A 24536-nucleotide genomic window follows, 5' to 3' on the forward strand; every position below is an offset into this window, starting at 1 on the left:
TGTAGTGTTATCAGCCCACACTCCTCATTCACCAAGGTGACTTACACTGCTAGATACACTACTTACAATGGGTCACTCATCCATACATCAGTAGAACACACACACACACACACACACACACACACACACACACTTTCAGAACTGCTCGTCCCATACGGGGTCGCGGGGAACCGAACACACTTTCTTTTAATTTCTATCACCTTCCATCCATTCAGTTTCAAGAACCGCTTTTCCTGAGCAGGGTTGCAGCAAACCAGAGCATCTCCTGGAAGTATTGCACACAAGGCTAAAAGAGTACACCATGGATGGAACATAATTCTGTCAATTATACAAATTACTACAACTAGGACCATGAACTGAAGAGGAGAATAATTTTTGTGTCACTTTCATACACCAACTTGTTGACCGCAAGAGAAACACTTTATTTATGATAACTGTAAGGGTATTCCTGGTATAAAATCTGTTTATATGATATTTAGAGCAAGGATTTCTGCAGCTTCACCAAATCTCCCACATCTCCTTGGCAGCTGGGGTGCCCAGGACATGGGATGGACTTGTATCATCATTTGATATTAACCTTTAGTTACAGAGCAGCACTGGCCAACAGGAAAGCTGGTAGGTTTCAAAGGTTTTCAAGGACAAGATGCTGGCATTTTCCTTGGCTCTGACACAGACTTGGAAGACCCACCTCACAGAGATGGTGGGGAAAATGTGAGACTCAGCTCATGTCCCACAGAGAGACCCGACAAGTGTTAATGCAAATGTGAAAAGTGTGCGGTATTTAACATGTGCAGGTGCAATAGTTTTGTTACACACCAGAAATGCTTAGACCACTAAAATTCTAGAAGTTTCACCAAGGAATCCTCTTTGGACAAACTGTCTCCCATCTACAGCACTCTATGAAGAGGTGAAGCGTTGGACAAGGTGGTGACCACTACAAATGTTAATAGCAGTTACTGACTGCCCCCTCATGGTGAGGACGTTCTCTTTTTTTAAGATTTATTTTTATTGCTACTGCTGCAGAATTAAAAATGTCTTATTGAAAAAATCTGCTAAATTTCATTATTTAATAATGTTTAGTTGGGAGTTTTTTACAAAATGCATCCGATTCTATGTAGGCAAATTATCCACTGCGCGCTTCTGATACCCGTAGTATTTCGGAATGCGGCAATGGCCATGGTTTCTTTTGACGTGTTTACTGATCTGGAGTCAGATTTTGCGTTCGGGTCACTGCACTAACAATATCAAGTATAATAATAAAACTGATCCGAGGCCAGTGAAAAAGACATCACTATGTCTCTATTCGCGAAGTGATACGAGAACAGTCCGAAGTACTCCTATCACACAATGACTTCTTCCGCCGCATTGCAAATTACATTTTCTCCACATAGTTTAGTAAACTACTATGTTATTTATCTAAAACAATAACAAAAATATCCATTTAGCCATATAAATGTTATCTAAAATATGCCGTAGTGAATGTCAGTTAATTTCACAAAATCTCCTGCAGGATCTACTTTTGAAAGGGAAGAAGTTCCGGTCGGATCCGCCATTTCAGGGTGAAAGAGCAGTTTTGTGAGGACGAGGCGACATATTACCTTTAATTATTTCCGCAATATTCATACCTTTTAGTTGTCTCCGACTGTCTAAACATTGTAGGAATAATACAGTAATACCGAGTTTTTACCTGCCTAGCCCCTAGTGAGAGACGTTTGGGTGTAGGTTAAGTTAGGTGATTGTGTAGAGTGTAGAACGCGACGACGCCGGTCTTCCGCAGAAAACGCCGAATTGACTACTCGCCACAGACACACGCGGTGTGGGAACGAGCTGATCGCTGGGCAACTGGTTTCCATACACTCGAAAGGGAAGAGCAACTGTGATAAGAAAGTGAAATAAAACCTTTGCCAAAGGACCAATGGCGAGCTCCGTGGGAAACGTGGCCGACAGCACAGGTGACTGAGTGGAACCTACTAGCTGCTGCTGCTGTGTTGTGAACCCGAGGGGCCTGGTAGCTTCAGACTGAGACTGGTTTCCTCTTCGGCCAGCTACTCTTAAAACTGCCTTTACAAGTTTCTTGTCTCTGCTGGGTCTTTCCTTTCCTCCACCAATCGTTTTTATTTATAACTTTGGTCCGCACAGCTGAGCTGAGACTGAGGTTTACGTGCGGGCCGGGCCGGGCCGGTGTCAGTTAGTTTTAATTATCTGCCTTTACCGTATAATTGCGATTACCTGCGCATAACATTTTTAACCTTCCAACAGGAATTGTGTGCCTATAGACTATAGTATATAGTTATGTATAGTATGGTACCATAGAAGCGGCTGTTGGGTTCTTATTATGTTATGGGGCAGCTGGTGACGTGGTTCGAGCTACTAGTCTATTGCATCCAAAGGTTACAGGTTCGATTCTCAACTGTGCCATGGCTGTAACACCTTGCTTGCTCAAGGGGTACTTACCCAGTTGCTCCACTGAAAATTACCCACCCAGCTATATAAATAAGTGTAACTATCTTAACATTACCTTAAGTTGCTTTGGCGAAAAGAGTCAGCTAAATGAATACGTTATGTATGTGCATTATGAATGATTGAGGCTGGTGTTAAATGGCTTTACATCTTTTCCCCAACTACTACCTTTCATATTCATCATCCCCCCTGTTGTTTTCCTTTCATTTTATCTTTATAGATTACATTCATCCCATACATTCCATCCAGCAAAAGTCCACCGGTTGTTTCACATTCCACTAGCAAGGGGAACTTGCTCGCTCAGTTCTAAATCAAACACGTCATAAATTTGTTTGGCTATTTAAATCACAAAAATTAAAACTGACAATCTGTTAATAGTATATCTCACAAAACATGTATTAGTTCTGTATTAGGAGCACAAAATTAATTATGCTTAAAGTTTAACAAAGCACAATTCAGCTCTAAGGTAATTCCCAATGTAAGCAAAGTATTGACAAGGTTATTGATTGTTCTATTACCTAAGTACCATTGCCAGATGTGCTATGATTACTATAAGGATTCAGTTAAAAAATAAGTCTCATGCGCATATGTGTGTAGAGAACTAGCAAATGGTCCTGAATGTTGTTTCCTCTGGAAAAAGGAGGTAAATTGTAAGAGACTAAATGAATTTGTACACTTAAGACTTTTTATTTCTTTAACCTTATTTTGTTACTGAAAAAATATGCTCAGTGTGGCTCACTACCTTTCATTGTCATTTTACATTTGTCTCTTGTTTTGATTCATGTTTTGTTGCCTTTAATTTTTTTTCTAACGTGTTGTTTCCTCCTCCCCTCCCTTCCCTTGGGTTGCGTTGGTGTTCCAGAACCGACAAAACGTTTGCTTTCCTTCCAAGGGCTGGCAGACCTGGCACACAGGGAGTACCAGTCAGGTGACTTTGAGGCTGCTGAGCGCCACTGCATGCAGCTGTGGAGGCAGGAGCCTGACAACACGGGTGTATTGCTGCTGCTCTCCTCCATCCATTTCCAGTGCCGGCGGCTTGACAGGTGAGGGAGGAGGCTTGGTCTGTTGACGCCTACTCGCAGGACCGGGCTGGGCTGGGTCAGCTTCGTGGCATTCTTGGTGCTGCTATTGTTGCATTGAGCTTTTGTTTTATGCTGTTTGCCAGTCTGACTCTTTGACTAACTACTTCTTCCTCTTTGCCTTTCTAAAAAGCCCTTTGTGTGCAACTTTCACACTTGGCTGAAACTTCCAGTTTTTTCCCCCTTGTTTTGGTTTTTCTTGGGATTTAGTTTACTTTTCGTTCTATGTGTCTTTGGTGGTTAGTTCAGGCACTACAAGTCCAGGGTCAGTAAAACTGAGTACTTTTCTGTATGTTATCACTCGAAATACAAACATTGAACGTAAATGTAAACTTGGGTGTGAAACAAGAAAACCTAACACACACACAAGTTTGTAGCCACTGGGAAGGAACCCACACTACAGTTTGTATCAGTATTTCAGGTTTATATTTATTCATAGGTGTATTTCTTCTTATAGGAATGCTTTTCCTTCCCTCAGTTTGAAACATGATTTGATTTTCAATTGGTGTGAAATCTCAAACTGCATTTTGATGTCTGCAACATTTTCTGTTTGTTACTGCAGAATGAATTGTTTCCACACAGTAACCATATTTCACTTAACAAGCCCTTTTCCAAATTTATTTGCAAATTTTATTTCCTGAAGGTGCAACGGCAGAGCTACTCCACGGAATCAGATCTGCAACCCGCAATAGTTCCAATTCCTTAACGGCTTTTTTAAACCCTGAATCGCAGGTCGGCTCACTTCAGTACCTTGGCCATCAAGCAGAACCCTATGCTGGCTGAGGCGTACTCCAACCTGGGTAACGTCTATAAAGAGCGCGGACAGTTGCAGGAGGCCATCGAGCACTACCGACATGCACTTCGGCTGAAGCCAGACTTCATCGATGGCTACATCAACTTGGCTGCGGCGTTGGTGGCTGCTGGGGACATGGAAGGGGCTGTGCAGGCCTATGTGTCTGCCCTGCAGTACAACCCTGTAAGTTTTTTCAGTCTGTGTTTGCCAGGCATTTTTCAGTCAATACTCAGTAAGCTCTGTAAAGCCCAAGTATTTGGTCAGCAGGTGGTGTAATGCTTAAGGATGTAGGTCTTGTCACCTGGATGTTTTCCTTTATTAATTTTTCCGGCACTTTTCTCCAAAGAGATTTTGTGTTACGCTACCTGCTGTATTTACTCATTTATATTGCTGCATAATTTTTACTGGAGCAGTTTAGGGATAGTACCTTTTATCAAGGTGGGATTTGAGAGAGGGATTTGAACCTGAACCCTCCAAGGCCAAATGCAGCTCATCTGACAATTGTGCCACCTTCTGCTGAATGTTGGTAGTTCAGGTCTTACTTTTAACTGCTGTGGGAAGTAATTTTGGGCAAGGTATGTTAATTACTCCATTATAAATGCATAGATGTGTGCATTTGTTTCATATCGTGTGTTGCTTTGGTTAAAAACACTGTATAAGCAGAACATTAATACGTTCTTTATGTTTTGTGCCAGGATCTCTATTGTGTCCGCAGTGATCTGGGGAACTTGTTAAAAGCACTTGGGCGTCTGGAAGAAGCTAAGGTATGTCTTATTGGGTTTATTCCTGAAATGCTTGTTTTATGTGTCTTGGGAGGTTTTTATTTTTCAGTCCTAGTGTCACTGTGACCCCTGCCCTTCTGTTGGAATGTGTGAAGCTTCTGGAGTTTCTTTTTCTCCACCTGCTGTCTGTCGTTTGCACACTCTTGTCTTTCTCTGGTGTGTGGTGCTTGTCAGTCATGTGCTGCTTTACTCTTCTGCTGTCCTGCACTGTACACATCAACTCAGGTGCTCAGTAAGCTATCCCCCCTACATAGGAACATGTTCTGGCTGTCACAGCTTTTCTCTTCTGTCTTCTTTAGGAATGGAAAACCTCACCCCACATTGCAATAGCTTTCCACCCAAACACACGCACTGACACACCAAATGGGGAGCTTAAATGCTGACTTTATTTTTCATTTCCGGATGCTTGTTTTCTTCCTAAATGCATTCTACTTTCTCTATAGACGCCCTCTAATTGTCATTGCTGGCGTGAGATTTGAGCACTTTTTAACTTTTTACTCGTAGCTAGCTACAGTCATACCCCACTCCAACCAGCTCTTTCCTTTTTCTCTTCATTGAGTATTTTTTTTTTTGCTTCACTTTGGCCTGACTGATTCAGTGCCTTTCCACACATGAAGAAAGGCTGGTATCTACAAATCGTGTATGTGTTGAACCCAACTGTTAAATGTTAATGCATAAATGTCCTTTCCTTTGCTGGTGGGACAATGCTGGCTCGGTCTCGATGGAATAAATGAACTGATGAAGTTAGTTAATTTTGCTATGCAAAAAATAAGATGGCTTCTAACCCACATTCTTTCCAGTTTTCCAGAGAACTGCCCTTTTCCCCTTTTATATGATAAGTCACCAGTACATGAACAGCAGCTCTGTTCAAGTGGATTCCTCCTTCTGTTTTGCTCTTTGAATCCCCCTCTTCTCCCTCCTACCATAGTGTGAACGGGCAGTGAAGCTGCCGTTGGATTGGGTGTTGGCTGGAGCTTAGTGTGTCCACCTCTTGCCGGTTAGAAGCCATCTTATTTGGTGCATGAGGGGGGTGAAGTGGGGAGGAGCGTTCGGGTGCTGCTCGCCCCTTGTCCCTGCCCTGCTCTGTCGCTCCGCCCCCCCGCGCGCTTGCACAGGGCCCGTGGAGTGTGCGCGCATGGAGCTGTCTGCCTGACCCTTTCAGTCCTGCCCTCTGCAAATCGGAGAGGGCACCCAGGGGTTCGAGGTGGTTTCATCTTCCTGCTGAACCCCTGAGGCACCCCTTATCATAATATCAATAACTTTTATTTTGCCAGCAGACTGATCTGTGAAAAGTGGTCCAGTTAATGGTACTGGGAACCTACACTGGTAATGTGTCTCTCTTGTCAAAGGCTGTGGTTCTTCTGGGGTAACTTGGGCTGCGCCTGGCAGACAGCTTACTTTCTGCACTCCACTGCACGCGACAGTTGCTGGGATAGAGAGAGAGAGTACGCTCGCGCAGCAACAGCATTGACCTCTTTATTTCAGAACTGTGGAGGCTTCTAGATACAAATAATTAAACCCAAGACTTTTTTCTTACCCATTAGCCAGGATTCAGGCAAGCAGGACAGGATAAAGAGAGTGAGTCATTATACCTGAAAAGTAAGAGAAGTTAAAGAAAAAGAATGACTTTTTTTTTTTCTTTTTTTTTTTTTTTGTTGTTCCCCAGTATGCTATGACTTATATTATTCCCAGTTAATGTGATCAGTTCATTTGGGGAAGATCAAGCCAGCCAACCTCCCATTTTTTTTTTTTTTTTTTTCCCCTTTCCTTCAATTTGCCTGGAAGAAATTAATCTTGTGTGAAATATTTACAATGTAATACTGAAAATACAACACAAAGCCTTTCTTCTCTCCTGTTCCTTCTCGACATTTATCTTTAAGAATATAAATACTGCATGAATGTAGACGGTCGTTTTTATTTTTATGTGCATAAGATTTTTTTTTTTTTTTTTTTTCCATATGGAAAAAATGTATTGTGTGAACTCTTACTAACGATCTTGTTTCTTATTTTGTCTCTCTTGGTTTTTCCATGACTGATATTGTTGTTTAGAAGGTTTCAGGTGGGTGACACTATTCCTGCGTAGGTGCCTGGCGGGAAAGGAACACTAGGGCAGCATCAGTCCTCTCCTCCTCTTCCAGCTGCGGCCGCCCCCCCTGACAAAGTCCAAAAATATGGTAACGGGTTTGTAACTGCCAGCAAAGAAAAACACACCTCACTCCATGCCTGAGTTCTTCTGTCTTGTGGCTTCCATTGAAGAACAAAAGAAACGAGGGAAAAAAAGTAAATTAAAAATAAATTTAAAAAAAAAAAAAAAAACATGGCACTCTTTCATTTTACTGCATAGCATCTCTAAGTAGTAAAAAACATGGATTGGAAGCAGTAAACAAAAAATTAAGAACCCTCTAACACTTTGCTTTGATTATTTTTTTTCCTGTTTTTTAAATTTTGTTTAAATTTTTGTCTTTATTTGGAGTTGCAGCGTTCTGCTGGGCAGGTGATGCGCTGTGAGTCTGCAGTAGCGCAGGGGCTGCGCAGCGACATCCTCAGGCAACCAAGGCATGCGCAAGCGATCTCCCTCTACCCTCCCCCCCCCCGGCCTGTTGGCTGCAGACTGCCCTGCCCTGCCCTACCCGCCAGCATGTCACCCAGTGGCCCCCCTGCTGGACACGGGACACAATTGAATTACTCAACACATTGTTTCACACTTGGTGCTTCTGTAACAGTCCATAAAGATCCACCCTCAGCAGAGCAGTTTGGCTCTTGTACTTTTCCTGTCCCTTTGAGATGGTGGGTGGAAGGTAACCAAGAGCGTGGCAGGCTGGTGTGGCGGTATCCAGGGCTGCCGGTCTGCACCTGGCACAGGGAGCCGGAGCGAGCGCAAGCGAAGCATTCAAGTGGCCGTTGGCATGGTCCGCGCAGGCGTGCAGCAGCATGGCTGAAACAATGGGCGCACGCGTGGTTTTTGCGCTTGCATTACAGGGACCTTCACCTGCACTCAGTGCCTGACATTTGAGGTTGTGAAGGTTTGGTCTACAACAGTTTCTCTTATTGCCACCCTCTGGGCTGCTGTATGAAGTGTTAGAGCTGAATGTAGTTTGTTAAACTCTTCATAGCATCTTTGAATGTGCCTCTAGTGTTTCAGTACTGCAGTGAAGACATGAGTGTAGTTTAAATCTTGAGCATAACTGAAGGATGCTGGTCTGAGTGTGGGTGTTGGTCGGATCTGCGCAGCGTAGGAAAAAGCAAGTGGCTTAGCGCAGCAGATATTTGCGCAGGCGAGCCCATGCTGCAGACTCACTTTTTGCTTTTGTGGAGAAGGAACACTAACAGTATTTTTGTCTACTTTTTGTTTTCTTCCTTTTTATTCAATCTTTTCATTTGTTCTTTTATTACCCCCCTTCCCCTACCTGCTGTCCTGCTCCTCTTTGCCTCTTCCTCCTCTGGTTTTGGTTATTAACCCTTTCAAGGCCTGTTACCTGAAAGCAATTGAGACTCAGCCAAACTTTGCGGTGGCTTGGAGCAACCTGGGATGTGTGTTCAATGCCCAGGGAGAGATTTGGTTGGCGATACACCATTTTGAAAAGGTGAGAAGTTCCATACACATTCACATTCTGATTACCAGTAGAACTATTTTATACACACATATATAATATATATATATAATATAGAAACATACAGATTTATAGAATATGTATATGTGTGTGTGTATGTATAGTTTTTCCATTTAACTGTTTTATTGTAGGCTGTGACTTTGGACCCAAACTTCTTGGATGCCTATATCAATTTGGGAAATGTTCTTAAAGAAGCACGTATCTTTGACAGGCAAGTAATTGCATATTTCCCTTTGTTTTACATTTACTAATTTAGCTGATGCCTTTCTCCAAAGCATCTTAGTGTTAAGCTATTTACACTTATTCACCTGTTTATACAGCTGGGGTTTTTTTTTTTTTTTTTTTTAAATTCAAACTTGAGCAGTTTTTGGGTCATTGCACAAGGGTACTACAGTTATAGGTGGGATTTACACCTGTGACCAGCAACTAACCACTGTGCTTCCAGCTGCCCCTGTATTTGTTGCATTTTACCTTTTTGGAATTCTGGGAATGTGTAAGAAGAACCAGTGTCCTTTTTTTCATTTTCTAAAAATTTTCTTTACATCAGCTGAAAACTTCACACTTTGTTCCTATGTTTTGATACATACTCATCCTTAATGTAATGTCTTGTACAGCGAAAAAACTGCTATAACAGCGTACAAGAACATATAAACCACTAGTATACAGGCAGGATTGGAATGGTGGTCATTGGACTCATCTTTTATAACATATTCTCTGGATAGAATAGCAGTTTAACATGGTCACAGGCCTTCCGTAACAAAAAAACATTAAATGGGTTTCTACTGCACATTGCTGTTATGAGCTATACACAACTATCATTTAAGGTATTTGTTATGATTTTCATTTACCTCATGAGTACTATTATTAATTTATCTGGTTTTTTCCAATTACAAACAAAAGGTTGGCTATACAGTAACTTTTTTTAATGAAGAAAACATCTTAAATGAGCTAGATTTTAACCTTGGTCCTTGTGTAAAGTGGAATCTCTAACCACCATGCAACTTGCTGCCACTTCATAAACTATAAACATGTAGTTAACTCACTCACTTCAAACAATTCCTTTAGCATGAATATGCTTACACCAGCATAAACAAAGCCTTAATCTCACAATTATGCATCTAACGTCAGACATTAGTAATGCTAATTACTGACATTACACAGCAGCTCTAACAGTAATATCTGCATACTTTGCACAGTGAGAAGCGTAAAATGATTTTGTGAGCTTTATTTCTTTAAATACTAAATATCCTTGAGCCTAATAATCAAAATGTATCTGTCCATGTTGTACCTTGTCTCGTGCCCTTCTTTTCAGGACAGGCTCTGGATCTCAGCAGTCCTGCATTTGACAAGAATTTATGAATAATCAATGAAAATGTAACATTACACAAGACAAGCTGAAAATGTTTTAAAGATATATGTTGGCGTTACTGACATTATCTTTTAAAATAAAGTTTTAAAAAAAAAAAAAACCCTCCAAAAATGCTTTTTTTTTTTTTTTTTTTTTTTTTTTTTTTTTTTTTGTGTGCAGGAACCATTTTTATTATATGGCAGATTTCCTTGCAACAGGAATTCACCTGACAAGTGAATAAGTGGCTAGAAAATTTTAAAGAGAAGGAAGAAACGCCAAATGAAACTGACCAACAATTCCCCTCCTTTTTCTCTCTCTACAGGGCTGTTGCAGGCTACCTCCGTGCGCTGAGCTTGAGTCCCAACCATGCTGTTGTCCATGGAAATCTAGCTTGTGTTTATTATGAGCAAGGCCTGATTGACCTCGCCATTGATACATACCGGCGTGCAATTGAACTGCAGCCCCACTTTCCTGATGCCTATTGCAACCTGGCCAATGCATTGAAGGAGAAAGGCAATGTGAGGAGCTTGAACTATAAATAAAATGTTTTGTAAGCTGCTCCTTTATTACACTTTGAAATTTTAAACTTTAACACATTGCTTTGCCTTGCAGGTATCTGAGGCAGAGGAATGCTACAATACTGCACTGCGGCTATGTCCCACACATGCAGACTCCCTCAATAACCTGGCCAATATCAAACGTGAACAGGGTAATATCGAAGAGGCTATCCAGCTCTACAGGAAAGCTCTGGAGGTAGGAAGTTGAGCAGTCCTAGCGCAATACCAAAGCAAGACTTCAGTGTGAGATTGAGGTCTTGAACTTACAGTGATCACATTTTTGGTTGTGGTATTTTTATTTTGTGGGGGCATCTGATTTGATTCAGTTATTTTTATAAATTGCTCTTCACAACAAAATGACACATTAAAGAGGTTTTTTTTTTTTTTTTTTTTTGCAGGTGTTTCCAGAGTTTGCGGCAGCCCACTCGAACCTGGCCAGTGTGCTGCAGCAGCAGGGGAAACTCCAGGAGGCCCTCATGCACTACAAGGAGGCCATCAGGTAATTTTACTAGAGTTTTTGCCACTAAATGCATGTAATTTTGTTCTACATCTGAGCATCATACTGTCAGATGTCTGGGAGTAGATGAGGTAACTGATGGAAATTTGTCATCTCCACAGCACTTGTTTCTTCAGTTCACTTTTATTTTGTCATTTTTCTGACAGTGAAGCTGTGTGTTTTGCCTCTTTCAGGATCAGCCCGACATTTGCTGACGCCTACTCCAACATGGGGAATACTTTGAAAGAAATGCAGGATGTTCAGGGGGCCCTGCAGTGCTATACACGTGCCATACAGATCAACCCAGCCTTTGCAGATGCTCACAGCAACCTGGCATCTATACACAAGGTGCTGCGTGCCTCAAACTGCCACACGTTTCCTTTGCTCCATGAAATGTGTTCCGATGGCTTACATTTTTTGTTTTGGTTTTTCCTCTTTAGGACTCTGGGAATATTCCGGAAGCCATTGCATCTTATCGTACTGCCCTAAAACTGAAACCCGACTTTCCTGATGCTTATTGCAATCTGGCTCACTGCCTGCAGGTGACTACTCTCTAAATATCCAAGTCTTGCTTACTTGTTGGGTTTGTTATTCCCAGATTGGTCTGTGTGAAAAGAGATGGTCTGCTGAGTTCTCTGTGTTCCCCCTTAGATTGTGTGTGACTGGACAGACTATGATGAGCGCATGAAGAAGCTTGTTAGCATTGTGGCAGACCAACTGGATAAGAACCGCCTGCCCTCGGTGCACCCCCATCACAGCATGCTTTATCCTCTCTCCCATGCCTTCCGCAAGGCCATTGCAGAAAGACATGGCAATCTCTGCCTGGACAAGGTATTATCACGTTTTTGTTAGAGCTAATGCCTGTCAGAGCACCCTTCTCAGGCCTCTTCAGTTTAGTTTCTCCTTCGGATGGATTAAGTCTCTTTGTATGTTGTTCTGACCTACAGATCAACGCGCTACACAAGCCAGGCTATGAGCATCCCAAGGACTTGAAGACCAGTGGGGGTCGCCTACGTGTGGGATACGTCAGCTCCGACTTTGGAAACCACCCCACCTCCCACCTCATGCAGTCCATCCCAGGCATGCACAACTCTGACAAGTTTGAGGTGAGGAGCCTGTGGTAACGTACTGAAACGTGCCTAGTCCTTATTGAATGGTGACCTCGACATGAACTTGTGTGCTCTAAGATAAAACTTGGATATGCTCTGAGTTGTATATTATTGCAGAGAATATCTACAGCCAAATATCTAAATGGTAATAAACAGACAAAATATAGTCTGCTATAGTCTTTGGTCAGAGGTGTTGATTTTGGTAGAAATATCTTTGCAGTGTTAAGTTTCAGTTTTGCAGTACAGTCTATTTGAATGCATTATCATCGGGGGTCTTTGACTTCCTATGTCCAGGTCTTTTGTTATGCTCTGAGCCCAGATGATGGCACCAACTTCCGTGTGAAGGTGATGGCAGAGGCCCACCACTTCACAGACCTGTCCCAGGTAAGCAGTTAGGGAGCGTTCCATGTTCACAATCCTTAGACTATCGTCTGCAGATGCCATCTTGCCACCCAGCATGACTTATTTTTCCACTCTTTCTCTTTGTCTTCAGATCCCCTGCAATGGGAAGGCTGCAGACAGGATCCACCAGGATGGAGTGCACATCCTGATCAACATGAATGGCTACACCAAGGGAGCACGCAATGAACTGTTTGCCCTTCGTCCGGCACCCATCCAGGTGAGGTATTGTGTAGGGATGTTCTTTTTGGCTCTTCTGTTTAATTTTTGTCTTGCAGAGGTATAGTGATTGGATTTTTCTGAATAGGCCCATGCACTGTTGAGAAGTGATATAAAGCGTTTGCTCATACCCTTTTTTTTTTTCCCCACAGGCTATGTGGCTTGGTTACCCTGGGACTAGTGGTGCACCTTTTATGGACTACATAATTACTGACAAAGAGACATCTCCTGCTGAGCTGGCAGAGCAGTACTCTGAGAAGCTGACCTACATGCCCAACACATTCTTCATTGGAGACCATGCCAATATGTTCCCCCACCTGAAGGTAGGAACCAATTGTTTGAAAATACTTGCTGTGAGAACCTGAGCACAGAACAGAAGTTATACAAAACACAATTTTGGTGTATCCTTGGGCACACAGAAGCAATTTTTGTTGAACCAAGAGGCAATTTGTTGTTTTGCAGAAAAAGGCTGTGATTGACTTCAAGTCAAATGGACACATTTTTGATAACCGCATTGTGCTGAATGGCATTGATTTAAAGGCCTTTTTAGACAGCCTGCCAGATGTGAAAGTTGTTAAGGTGAGTCACTGGTATTTTTCTTCAGGCAAGAAGTACAAGAACAGTTGCATCAAGTTGCATGAAGGTTCCCCCCCATTGTTCTTCCCTGATTCTGACCTGTAATGTCTGTTTAGATGAAATGCGATGGCCAGGAGGTCACCGATGGCAATGGCGCTCTCTCCATGCCTGTTATCCCCATGAACACAGCTGCTGAGGCCATCATTAACATGATCAACCAAGGCCAAATCCAGGTGACCATCAACAGTTTCACAGTTAGCAATGGACTTGCCACCACCCAGGTATGAAAATGGACAAAGCCAATTCTGTGTGTGTACCCTTCCACCTCTCAAGAAAGCTGACTGACAAAGAACGAACATCCCCTCTTCTGTCCTTGTAGATCAACAACAAGGCTGCAACTGGAGAAGAGGTGCCACGCACTATTGTTGTCACAACACGCTCCCAGTACGGGCTCCCGGAGGACTCCATTGTGTACTGCAACTTCAACCAGCTCTACAAGATTGACCCTCCCACTCTGCAGATGTGGGCTAATGTAGGCAAAAATTGAAAATATGCTCAAAATCCTGTGATTTCAAAGTAGGCCAGTCAAGCTGTTGCTGACATTTTTTTCATTGTTTATCAGATAGATTTTGATTTTAGAAACAGGGCCTTTAGTTGGAGTTTAAGGCCATTTTAAGGTAGAATACAAGGACATTTCGGGTATGAACGTCTTGAAGTGTCTAGCATATGGAAGGTCCCCCCTTTCTGGAAAATCACTTATTGCTAAACTCATTCTCATACCTATAAGCCCTCCTCTGTTGCTTGATATTTCTGATCTTTGCTCACAAATTTCTCCCCATTTTATCTGCAGATCTTGAAGCGTGTTCCCAACAGCGTGCTGTGGCTGCTGCGATTCCCGGCTGTGGGCGAACCCAATATCCAGCAGTACGCCCAGAACATGGGTCTGCCAGCCACTCGTATAATCTTCTCACCTGTGGCCCCCAAGGAGGAGCACGTGCGGCGGGGTCAGCTGGCTGATGTGTGCTTGGATACACCGCTTTGCAATGGCCACACCACTGGCATGGATGTGCTGTGGGCTGGCACCCCCATGGTTACCATGCCAGGTGGGCATCAAGGGAGGGGTGGTCCCTTTCCCTCATCTCACATAATTTTCATTCTTATTATGTGTGAGAACTTTTGCAATTTAAATGTAGGCTAATAGAGACAGCAAACCCTGTCACAATCACAACTGTGACTCTTGCATTGCTAACAACTTCAGTAATAATGACTTTTCTGCAGTGGAATTGTGAAGCTTGATCAGCACTGGTGCCAAATGAAACAGGCTGCTATGTGCTGTATAGTCCTGACTCCCCCCCCCCCTTTCCCAGGTGAGACTTTGGCCTCTCGAGTAGCTGCTTCCCAGTTGACTTGTCTTGGCTGCCCTGAGCTCATTGCAAAGAATCGCCAGGAGTATGAGGATGTGGCTGTCAAACTGGGCACTGACATGGAGTAGTGAGTGTTTCTTGATCTCATTGATACTTCTGTAAAGGACCGTGCGTCCTCTTTCTAACCTCTTCTTTTGTCCGTGCCCCCGCTAGCCTGAAGATGATGCGTGCTCGTGTGTGGAAGCAGCGCATTTGCAGTGCACTCTTCAATACCAAGCAGTACACGATGGACCTGGAGAGGCTGTACCTGCAGATGTGGGAGCATCATGCTGCAGGGGGCAAGCCAGACCACCTTATTAAAGTGCAGTCCATAGAGAGCAGTGAAAGTGCTTAAGCTGAGTGCCCCCCCCCCCCCCCCCCAATCACAAACACTGAAAGGACAGGGAGTTTGAAATCGGGGGCTGTTTTCTCACACGCGCACGAACAGCCAAATACACTGTGCTGCATGTGCTGAGGACTTTTCTTCCCTAAACTCTCAGTTGCTTTTGGAACAGTGTGACTGTTTTCACTTTGAAAATGAAAAGCATTCTGAAAAGAGAAAGCTTTGCTGAGAGATAAAATGTAAGATGCTAAAGAAAATTCAGCTTTTGATTAATATGAAAATGCTCCACTTTACCATGTGAGCAGTGTGATGTTTCTCTGAAATTCTTTACACCTTTCACATCTCTGTAAGTAACTGCATCCGTTTCATTTGGCAGTTTTCTTGACCAAAAGTCATTCTATAGTGGTTTTGGCAAATGTCCGTATCTTCCCTTTCCCAACCTACCAAAATAAATAGTTGAAGATCTGTCGTTGGACAAATGAACTGGAAAATGGCCTTACATAGCTTTAACAAAAAATTATTTGTGTAAGGATGAACTTTATTCTTACCATTAGACTCCCAGGTAAGTATTAGTCTTTTACTTTTTAAACTGTTTTTGTTCCTTATTTATGCTTGGATGTTCTGTTCTTTTATCTTCAATCAGTGTAAGGCTGTAAAAGCTAAGAATTACACAGGGCATAACAGAACTTCTTTCTCTCACTGTTTTTGTCCTCAGCTGCATTAATGTAATGGCGCTGATGTTGAAAAGCATTTGGTGTTGCTTTGCAATAAATACAGTAATGTTTTGGACATGTATTTATTTCATGTCATTATTTGATTGAAACAGCAAATCATGTCTTAAAGAATGTATGTTGTTTGTGTTCCTTCTGGATAAAAGAGCTTTGCTTACAATGACCTGGTTAAATTCTTAGAAACAGGTTCATTTCCACATGTGCTCCACACAAGAGTAGAATCTATGTTAGCACAGTGATTTGGGACTGGTTCCTGATCTGAAGGAACCTACAGGACAGAAGTGACAGTTAAATAAACAATGATAATGGGAAGATAGTTTCCTGGTATCTACATGCAACTTGCTGTGAAGGGTGTAAGATTACCACATGCACCCACTGGTCTGCTGCTGAGTTAGTACATGAGCTCTTCAATTTATAGATGGGAGTCCATTGTAAATCTTTTTTACAGTAAAGGCCTAATACAGATGTACCTTGATTTGATTTTAGGTTCTGTAAAAAGTTGTGAAATTCTCTTTCTGCTTTCAATTTTTTTTAACAGTAATTCACATAACCTCCTATTAGTCCTGTGTTCTGATTCATTCCATAAACATGTGCGACATTTATCTGCTTCTGACCACTGAAAATTAAACAAATGGTGGGAATATTCCTCAATTCATTGACTAGTTAGGCTCTGTAAAAGTCTTGGATAAAGCTATGTAGAAAATGATAATCCTGGAATTTGGGATTACCATTTAACCTAAGGGACTGTAGCGGTGCTCCAGAGCCCATTCCGGAAGCCCGGGGCACGTGGCTAAGTAGGGTGCAGCACATAAACACAAGTTCAGTTCAGTTTGATCACCAGTTGAGCAGAAATGTATAGCTGGACTGGATGAGCAAAGCAAACACCGAGAGAATAGGAGCAAACCTCACTTTGTGCGTTTAGTACTTTTCAAATTTTTTTGGGAGCGCTCACTTATAACTTCCTCTGGATACCTGTGATTAAATATCTAATTTTAGAACCAAATTCTGTAAACTTGACAAGATGCAAATATACCAATTGATCTGCTAGTTACATAAAGTAATGGTCAACAATGGCAGTAAAATTAGGTTTTTTGGAAATTAATTTTGTTCAATTAGTAAAAAGGCTGTTAAATTATATAATGTAATATGCATCTGAGCACTAGCTCTGCAAAATTTATTAGCATTTTACTGTAAATTGCAGCTTGTGATTCCTGTGAACACATTTTCCTGAATGGATAGCACATGTAGTCCTCGACTTGCGACAACGTGGATTTATAACTACAGTCTGACCAACCTTATTAAATCATTTTTGAGTCCCAATATTTGGTCATGACGTGCAACACTGACCCTCCATCTGTTGTACAATAACATTGACTCAGTCAGTGTGGCTGTCAGCAACTGTTTTATTTAGAAAAACATGGTGCAGAGAAGTAAAAGAAAGCAGGTCTTGAAATGAACGTGAAAATAATAGTGCAGCGGGAAAGTGCTGTAGCGCTCCGGGTTCCGCCGGGGCGAAGAAGGACAAGCGGACACCGTTCATTACGAACTTCGGCACAGCAGTGGAGAAAGAAAATAAATATTGCTCTCAAACCCTTTTCCTCCATAAACTGCACCCCTTTTTTATTTTTTTTACGGATCAGAATGGCTCACCAGCCTACCCAAAGGTGTCTGACTCCACGCATTGTCCAAATCGACAGACACTAACATCTCCATTCATCATTTCTGATAATTAAAATCTTTACTCAATAAATAAATCCTAAAAAACTGCCATGCTAAAAACAAAATTAAATAAAATCAATAAGACCAACTAAAAACGCATGGTGGAACCTTTAATACTCCTTATAATATTTTTTTTTAAAAAAACCCCAAGGCTTAAAACCAAATTAAACTGCACCTCAAGCTTACTTAATATCTGACAGACTTTCCCCTTCGCCCGTGCCTCTCCCCTCCCCCTGATACTCCCTGTGAGTGCCCATCGCGGTTGAACACTTAGTTGACATTTTACCCACAATTCTCGACTATTTACCATAAACCCATTTTCCCGCTCAAACACGACACTCCGCAGTAACGCGGGTCGTTACAGTACTACTCGGTCTTTTATTTCTTTTGCATTTAATGATTTATTTGGTTATGTATTAACTGAAAAAAAGTCTCTCACAAGTATTTCAAAACAAAACGCCGAACAACATTTTTACCGGACACAAATTAAGCTTTTTTTTTTTAAAAAAGTACACTCGCAGGAAAACTTTCAGTACGTAGTTTCCTTCAGTTAGCATTTACTCCTTTTATTTTGAAGGCCAACATCGCGCGCGCAGCCCAACGGACATCACACTGCGTTTATGTGAACTATATGAAATACGCAGAACGTTATATTCAGTTACGCTCATGGAAATGTCTTAGTGAAAACATTGTTCTCGTGCTCATTGAAAGTGAGCGTTGGGCTGTGAGCCAAACGGCGCCGCGCCGCCAGGGGGCGCTGTTACAAATCGCTCTCCCCCCCTCGCGCTTCCCGCCGCTCTTGTCAGAGGCCGCGTTTCCGGCGCGGCACTTTTGAATTTGTAAGCGACGAGCTGGTCGCGAAGAAGAGTATTTGACACATCTACACACAGGGTCCGTTTTAGTTGTATTTCCAACAATTAACAAAAGCCCAAGACAAGTAAACCATTGATTCGGCAGCGCTCATGTATCTAAACTAACGTAACGATTAAAGCGGACGCCAGTCAGAGTCAGGTATGAGTACTGCACTGTTTTCTTGTTACAGAATCTGTTTTCTCAGTCTACTCTAAGTATGTAGACGAGTACAAGCTAATCTGTATGGTGTATTATCAAGGAATTTAAACTTTAAATATACACAGACACAATTATATTAAACTGTGTCTGTGTATATATAAATAAGCCTTAAGGTGGGTGTGTGTATTGTATGCATTATGTATGTATGTGATGGCAGATGTTGCAGATATACAGATGAACAAACACTTGCTGTGTACCACGTGGTAGATTGTTTGATCAGTATGTAGTACAATTACAAGTACAATTGGTGGTTTAATGAAATGCATCTTAGATTTCATGCTAATTCCACGTATGGCTCAGTTTGTGTCGTCCCCCCCCCGCAGAATTTGAGCTCTGTGATGGACCATGATGCCAGTGTCCTGTTCCAGAAAGTGGCCCACAAGCTGGGCTGGACCCGTGAGGGGGGGCTGGAATCAGCTGAGCAGGAGGTGAGGGACTGCAGTTGCCGTGGTTATTTTCATCCGGAGACATCTGCAGAAATTCTCTTAGCCTTCTCCAATCTGCCTTTTGTTTCCCAACAGTGAATACCGTTGAAACGTGTAGCCTTTAGAAACAGCAGCTTTCGTTATGTCTTGTTTTATGTCCAGCTCCTGAGGAGCATTGGGAAGAGTAGGCGTCCTGCTACTGGGAGGTCCGATGCTGCTTGCTCCCGTGTGAAATCCACCAAGAGCGAGCTGTCGGACAGCGACGACTCCACGAAGGAGAACTGGTCGCCGAAGGGGTGTAAGGTGCTCAACCTGGACTCCAGCGATGACGATGACTTTGACCTCTGTGAGTGATCCTCAAGTGAACAGTAGCTTGGAGAAAATAGCAGCAGTGATGGAAGATGCTTCTCCTGATCTGCCACTCTGTCCTGCAGTTCTTCTCGAGAAGACCACACCTCAGATTGGTGTCCACCGCCCACGTCGCCCACCAAAGGACAACGTAGCCTGTGACAGGTCTGTTTCGGAGGACAAAATGTCTGTTGTACTGTAACAAAAAAGTCCGATGAATAAAACTGCTATACACATACAATGCTGCTTGAAAGTATACGAACCCTATCAGGGATGATCATTATTCTAAAATAAAAATATTAAAATCACATAATTTAATATTAAATGTAGAAAATGTTTGTTTATATTCAACACGGAAATTTAATAAAATAAACATATAAAATGGATAAAGGATTATGATATACACACCTAATTAATTACTTTGGTTTAATCAGGTTAACTTGAGCTTCCCTTATTTTTGCACCTTCACTACTTCCTTTTTTATACTACACACGAGATTTCCTCTAACGCAACATAGGGAATCGGACCTGAATATCACTACACACCTATTATGCCACATGAGAAAGGCTGCTTCTCATTAAATAACTATTTAATGGTAAAAATGAGGGACAGAAGAGCTTTACATACTTTCAAGCAGCAGCTGTGTGTGTGTGTGTGTGTGTGTGTGTATATAGATATATATATATAATGGTAGGTCATCTGTCATTTTCTTGTAAATCTGAATTTCCTGAGCAGTATACAATGTTCATAACATTTCTGATTTTTAATGGGACAGCTGCTAGCATAATGGTTAGAGCTTCTGTCTTTGGACCCAAAGGTCACAGATTCAAATCCGACTTCCAGCTGTAGTGCTCTTGGGCAAGGTACTTACCATAAAATCATCCAGCTGTATAAATGGGTAAAATAACTGCAGGTACCTTAACACTGTAAATTGCTTTGGAGAAAAGTGTCAGCTAAATGAATAAAAGTAATGGCAGTATGCAGAGGAGGGAATATATTTTTAATAGTAAATGTTGGAAGGGACACAGTTTTTCTCTGTTTGGTAAACTGAGGGTTACAGTGTTATTTTACTCTGTTTGTCTTTCTCCCCTAGTCCACAAGGCCAGGTGGAGAGTTCAGACTCTGATGACTTTGAGACATGTAAGTGTGCCAGATGGACTGTGTAGCGTAAGAGAATCTGGAGTCAATTGCTGAACTTTGACTCAAATCGAAGAACTAAATGCTACACAAATAGTTTGGTTTGTGGGGGAAACTACCAGTTCTGTGTAAAACTGTGTGATTAAAACCCCTTCAGGTCAATGGTCATCGTGACCTCATACATGTCCGCAGCAGTTGCTCATGGGTCTAGATGAACCAGAAGCTATGTCTTCAGTGGAGTTTCTTTTGTCTTTATAGTCCTGAGCCGTGTCAAAACACCGAAGACTAAGCCAGTGGCACCAAGGGGTGGCCGTGATGACAGGTGTGCGTCTTCTGTGATTACTTCAGGAAGTTTGTTTCGCACAAATGTTTGTAACTCAAGTAAATTGCTGTGTCTGTTTAAGTCTCAAAGATTTCATAGTGGACAGCTCATCGGATGAAGACTTCGTCACAGATGGGAGGAAGAAGAAGTCAGCTTCCAGAGGTGAGCACATGAGTGAGTTGAAGACACCCAGGGTTACATTTGGATGCCATGTAACCTGTTCTGTGTTCTGTCTGTGTCTCTGCACCTGACTGCAGCTGTCTCAAAAACGCCAAGGTCTGTTCAGACCCCTCCAACGGCATTGGAACAACCCCCTGCTCAGTCTGAGTCACCAGTCTTCCTGAGTGACGAGGATGAAGACGTGGTTATTACGAGCACCTGGAAGTCGCGTCACCCCCCACGTAGTTCTTGCTTCACAGGGCAGGTGTTTAAAGAGCAGGCTCTGACACCCAGAGCTTCCAGCCCAGTCCGATCTCTGCCTCCCTCCTCTGCCCCTTCAAAGATGACGTACCGCACGCCACTCCGGCTGGATGACTCCAGCTCAGAGGAGGAGTTTCTTTCCCTTTTGGACAGGCTGAAACAGAACAGCCTGAGCAACAGGAAGAACACAGAGACACCCAAGCCCAAAGCAGGTAGTACTTGTGTCTCATCTTTACAGTCTTTTGGAATACACACTGTAAGCAATCCTGCACTACCGTTACAGACAGGAAGGAATCCTTTCATATCTGCTTTTTTCCTCTTGGCTGCAGACAGCTCAAGTCCAGTAGTGGTGTCTGCCAGCAGAGGACATACCTTAACTTTTTCTTTTCCATGCCTTTGCTGTCTTTCATTGTCTGCACTCTCCACTCTCTGCTGTGCGTTTCACATGTATTCATTTGCATGTTTTACTGAGATATTATCGCCTCCCACTAGAGCCCAAGAAGAAGCCCTCCCTGTCAGTTCCGTCTGGACAGGGCCTGAGGCAGGATTCAGGCGGAGCTGGACATTGGAGGGTGGACAAAGGAGCCCAAGGGGTCAACACCCCAGTGCATCCAGCACAAAGCAAACCTGAGAGCCACACGGAGCCTAGAGCTGTAGTCGGCGGCAGGTAGTGGATGACAGTAATTGGAAGTAACTTTTCTGTTCCTGTGTGTGAGGGAAAAGTCAAATGTATAGTTTTCATTATTTTTACACACCGCTCAGAAAGCAACCAAGGTCGATTGACGTTTGTTCCCCAAATGCAAAGTGAACAAATGCCTAAATGTATGTTTCAGAACAGTGGTTTGCAAGACCCCCAACTGCTTCCTGCAGTCTTTATCTGCCCCTGGATCAGTCTACTGCCGCAGCTTCAAGCAGCTCAAGGAAGAGCTTACCGGCAAGCTGTACCAGCTCTACAACAGGAGTGTGTTTGACAGCAAGGTCAGCACTGTGCACATCATCACTATGCCCACACACGTGTGTGGCTGGCTTTCCATGTTGTGTGGATAATGTGCCGATGACATGCATGGTGTGCATTCTGCTCCTCAGCTCCCTACCGACATGTCGGTCACTTGGAATAAAAAGATGAGGAAGACGGCAGGGTACTGCATCACAGGGCAGGATCGCAGCAGTGGGAGTCGCTATGCCCGCATTGAGCTCTCTGAGAAAGTCTGTGACTCTGCAGGCAAGTTCTCAGGAACCACGGCAGACGGTGAAATTGAGCAGCCAGCTGGATGTTAATTTACCTCATTTTACAAGTATATTGATGCAAAGCATATCTTTGCTAATGAATCAAGAAACAGAATGATAGATGGTAAAACAGGGTTTTTTTTTTTAAATTATTCCCAGACCACAAAAGGCAATTGAGAAGTATTTTTGGGAAACTGTCTAATCATAATTAGTCTGAGAGTGAATCTGGCTTTTTAATCACAGCGGAGGAGGTTTTTTGGGTCAAGAAAGGAGTAGTGTGGCTGTGTTGATTCAATCCCTTCATCCCCACCACTTTTCTAGACCGCCTGAGGGACACACTGGTGCATGAGATGTGCCATGCAGCCACCTGGCTCATCAATGGTGTACGCGATGGCCATGGTCCCTTCTGGAAGCTGTACGCCCGCAAGGCTACATTGGCACACCCCGAGCTGCCTATGGTGACCCGCTGCCACAGCTACGACATCAACTACAAGTACCAGTACCAGTGCAGCTGCTGCAAGAACATGTGAGTCCCATGAGCCCAGGTTGCACTGCACCACTTCATGACCACAAAGTGAAAACCTTAGACAATTCCCTCATTATAGAGGAAAAAACTAATTTCATTCACGTTAAACTTAACCTTCTTTGTACATTTGCCAAGACAATTAACCTGAGTTAATCCACTACTGTGATCATTTAATTCAATTTTAAAGCTTAAATTTAACTGTCTAAGAGTGTAAGTCTTAGTAAATATGTTGTGGAAAGATACAAGTAAATCATTCTCCTTTTCTTCATGTATCGTGGCATCAGACCAACACGCTTACTGTGATACAACGATAGCTTGAGATTGAAATGATTGTGTGTCCTTTCCATTCAGCATTGGGCGTCACTCAAAGTCTCTGGACACCCAGCGCTTCGTGTGCGCTCTTTGCGCCGGCAAACTCGTCCTGCTGTCCTCTGGAAAATCGCGGGGCCCCACTCCCTTTGCCAGTTTCGTCAAGGAGCACTACAGTAGTGTGCGCCAGGAGCTGGCGGGTCAGGGACATGCTGAAGTGATGCGCAAGCTCAGCGCCGACTTTGCAGCCAAGGCTCGGCTGAGCTGCAGCTGAGATTCTGCTGCCTGTGCCCCTTCAGTCTCGATAGAGTCATCAGGCAGCTTCTTAGTCGATCAACTCTCTGCTGGGAGATGAGACTCCCCTTCTTGGGCTGCTGGGGGTCTGTAGGGGAAACAGGCACCAGTTTAATGAGCGATCCTCAGCATGACGGCAGCCTGGGAATCAACGGGCTGTGGAGCACTCTCCTCTCGCAGCAGGGTGGGGAGTCTGGGCCGAAATCCAACAGTACCTCATGGGATCTGTGCAGGAGCAGCTGCTTGTCTGCATTCTCACAGAATATTTTATTTTTCAGCTTTAAACTGTGAAATACACTGTGTTTGAGAACAGTCTTCACTATTCATACTTTGGAAGTCGAAATCGAATGACTTGTGACTCCAGTGGTGAAATGGTGCTACGTGCAGTGCTATGCAGCCATAGACAAGGGAACCAAAAGGCCATCAACTGTGACAAAGCCACCTTCATAATGTGTGTAGCGTTTTGTATTTCTGAATGTGTCGTTGTGCTTTCATGTCTTACAATTCCTTTCAGTGGAAGTGCAGCCTGTGAATGCGGAACTTCCTGTGTAAATGTATGAATGTTTCCAGGAGAATTTAATAAAGATTGCAAGTTTTTTTTTTCTGCAACATATGCTATGAATATGCACACCTACACTAGATGTTGACTTTATTTATAGATCCCTTCACGACAACGGTGATAGCTCCACTACCTCACTCGGCATTAGCGGTAACCCAGCAGAGGGGTAAATATTGACCTGATGGCAGTTGTTGCCAATAAGAAGTGCTTAAAAATTTCATTTACCCCTTTCTGTTTAATGTGGACGGGGGTGCGGGGGCACAATGGATTTGA

The 24536-nt window shown here is 43.0% G+C and overlaps 2 protein-coding genes across 5 annotated transcripts; both read left to right on the plus strand.

The window, feature by feature from the left end:
• The first annotated feature begins 1548 nt into the window (after positions 1 to 1548).
• ogt.1 (O-linked N-acetylglucosamine (GlcNAc) transferase, tandem duplicate 1) lies at positions 1549 to 15964 on the plus strand. Of its 4 annotated transcripts, none has more exons than XM_018737344.2 (22): positions 1549 to 1952; positions 3323 to 3503; positions 4272 to 4515; positions 5028 to 5096; positions 8582 to 8698; positions 8857 to 8936; positions 10396 to 10591; positions 10686 to 10826; positions 11029 to 11129; positions 11321 to 11474; positions 11567 to 11668; positions 11778 to 11957; positions 12074 to 12232; positions 12530 to 12619; positions 12729 to 12854; positions 13006 to 13176; positions 13316 to 13432; positions 13546 to 13710; positions 13809 to 13961; positions 14280 to 14532; positions 14770 to 14920; positions 15007 to 15964. In XM_018737344.2, the coding sequence occupies exons 1-22, from the start codon at positions 1916 to 1918 to the stop codon at positions 15185 to 15187; spliced, it is 3168 nt and encodes a 1055-aa protein (XP_018592860.2). In that variant the 5' UTR covers positions 1549 to 1915; the 3' UTR covers positions 15188 to 15964. The 4 variants fall into 4 exon arrangements, with proteins under 4 accessions (XP_018592860.2, XP_018592862.2, XP_018592861.2 ...); XM_018737346.2 differs by having other exon boundaries at positions 3353 to 3503; XM_018737345.2 differs by having other exon boundaries at positions 14797 to 14920; positions 15007 to 15187.
• Positions 15965 to 19034: 3070 nt separating this feature from the next.
• gcna (germ cell nuclear acidic peptidase) lies at positions 19035 to 24136 on the plus strand. The gene is made up of 12 exons (XM_018737137.2): positions 19035 to 19124; positions 19284 to 19467; positions 19556 to 19634; positions 20563 to 20609; positions 20865 to 20928; positions 21011 to 21090; positions 21186 to 21560; positions 21841 to 22015; positions 22182 to 22326; positions 22435 to 22570; positions 22897 to 23101; positions 23453 to 24136. Exons 1-12 carry the CDS (start codon positions 19035 to 19037, stop codon positions 23682 to 23684), a joined length of 1812 nt encoding a protein of 603 aa, XP_018592653.2. The 3' UTR covers positions 23685 to 24136.
• The last annotated feature ends 400 nt before the right edge of the window (positions 24137 to 24536 follow it).

The sequence above is a fragment of the Scleropages formosus genome, chromosome 13 (assembly GCF_900964775.1).
Source record: "Scleropages formosus chromosome 13, fSclFor1.1, whole genome shotgun sequence".
NCBI classification, from domain to species: domain Eukaryota; kingdom Metazoa; phylum Chordata; class Actinopteri; order Osteoglossiformes; family Osteoglossidae; genus Scleropages; species Scleropages formosus.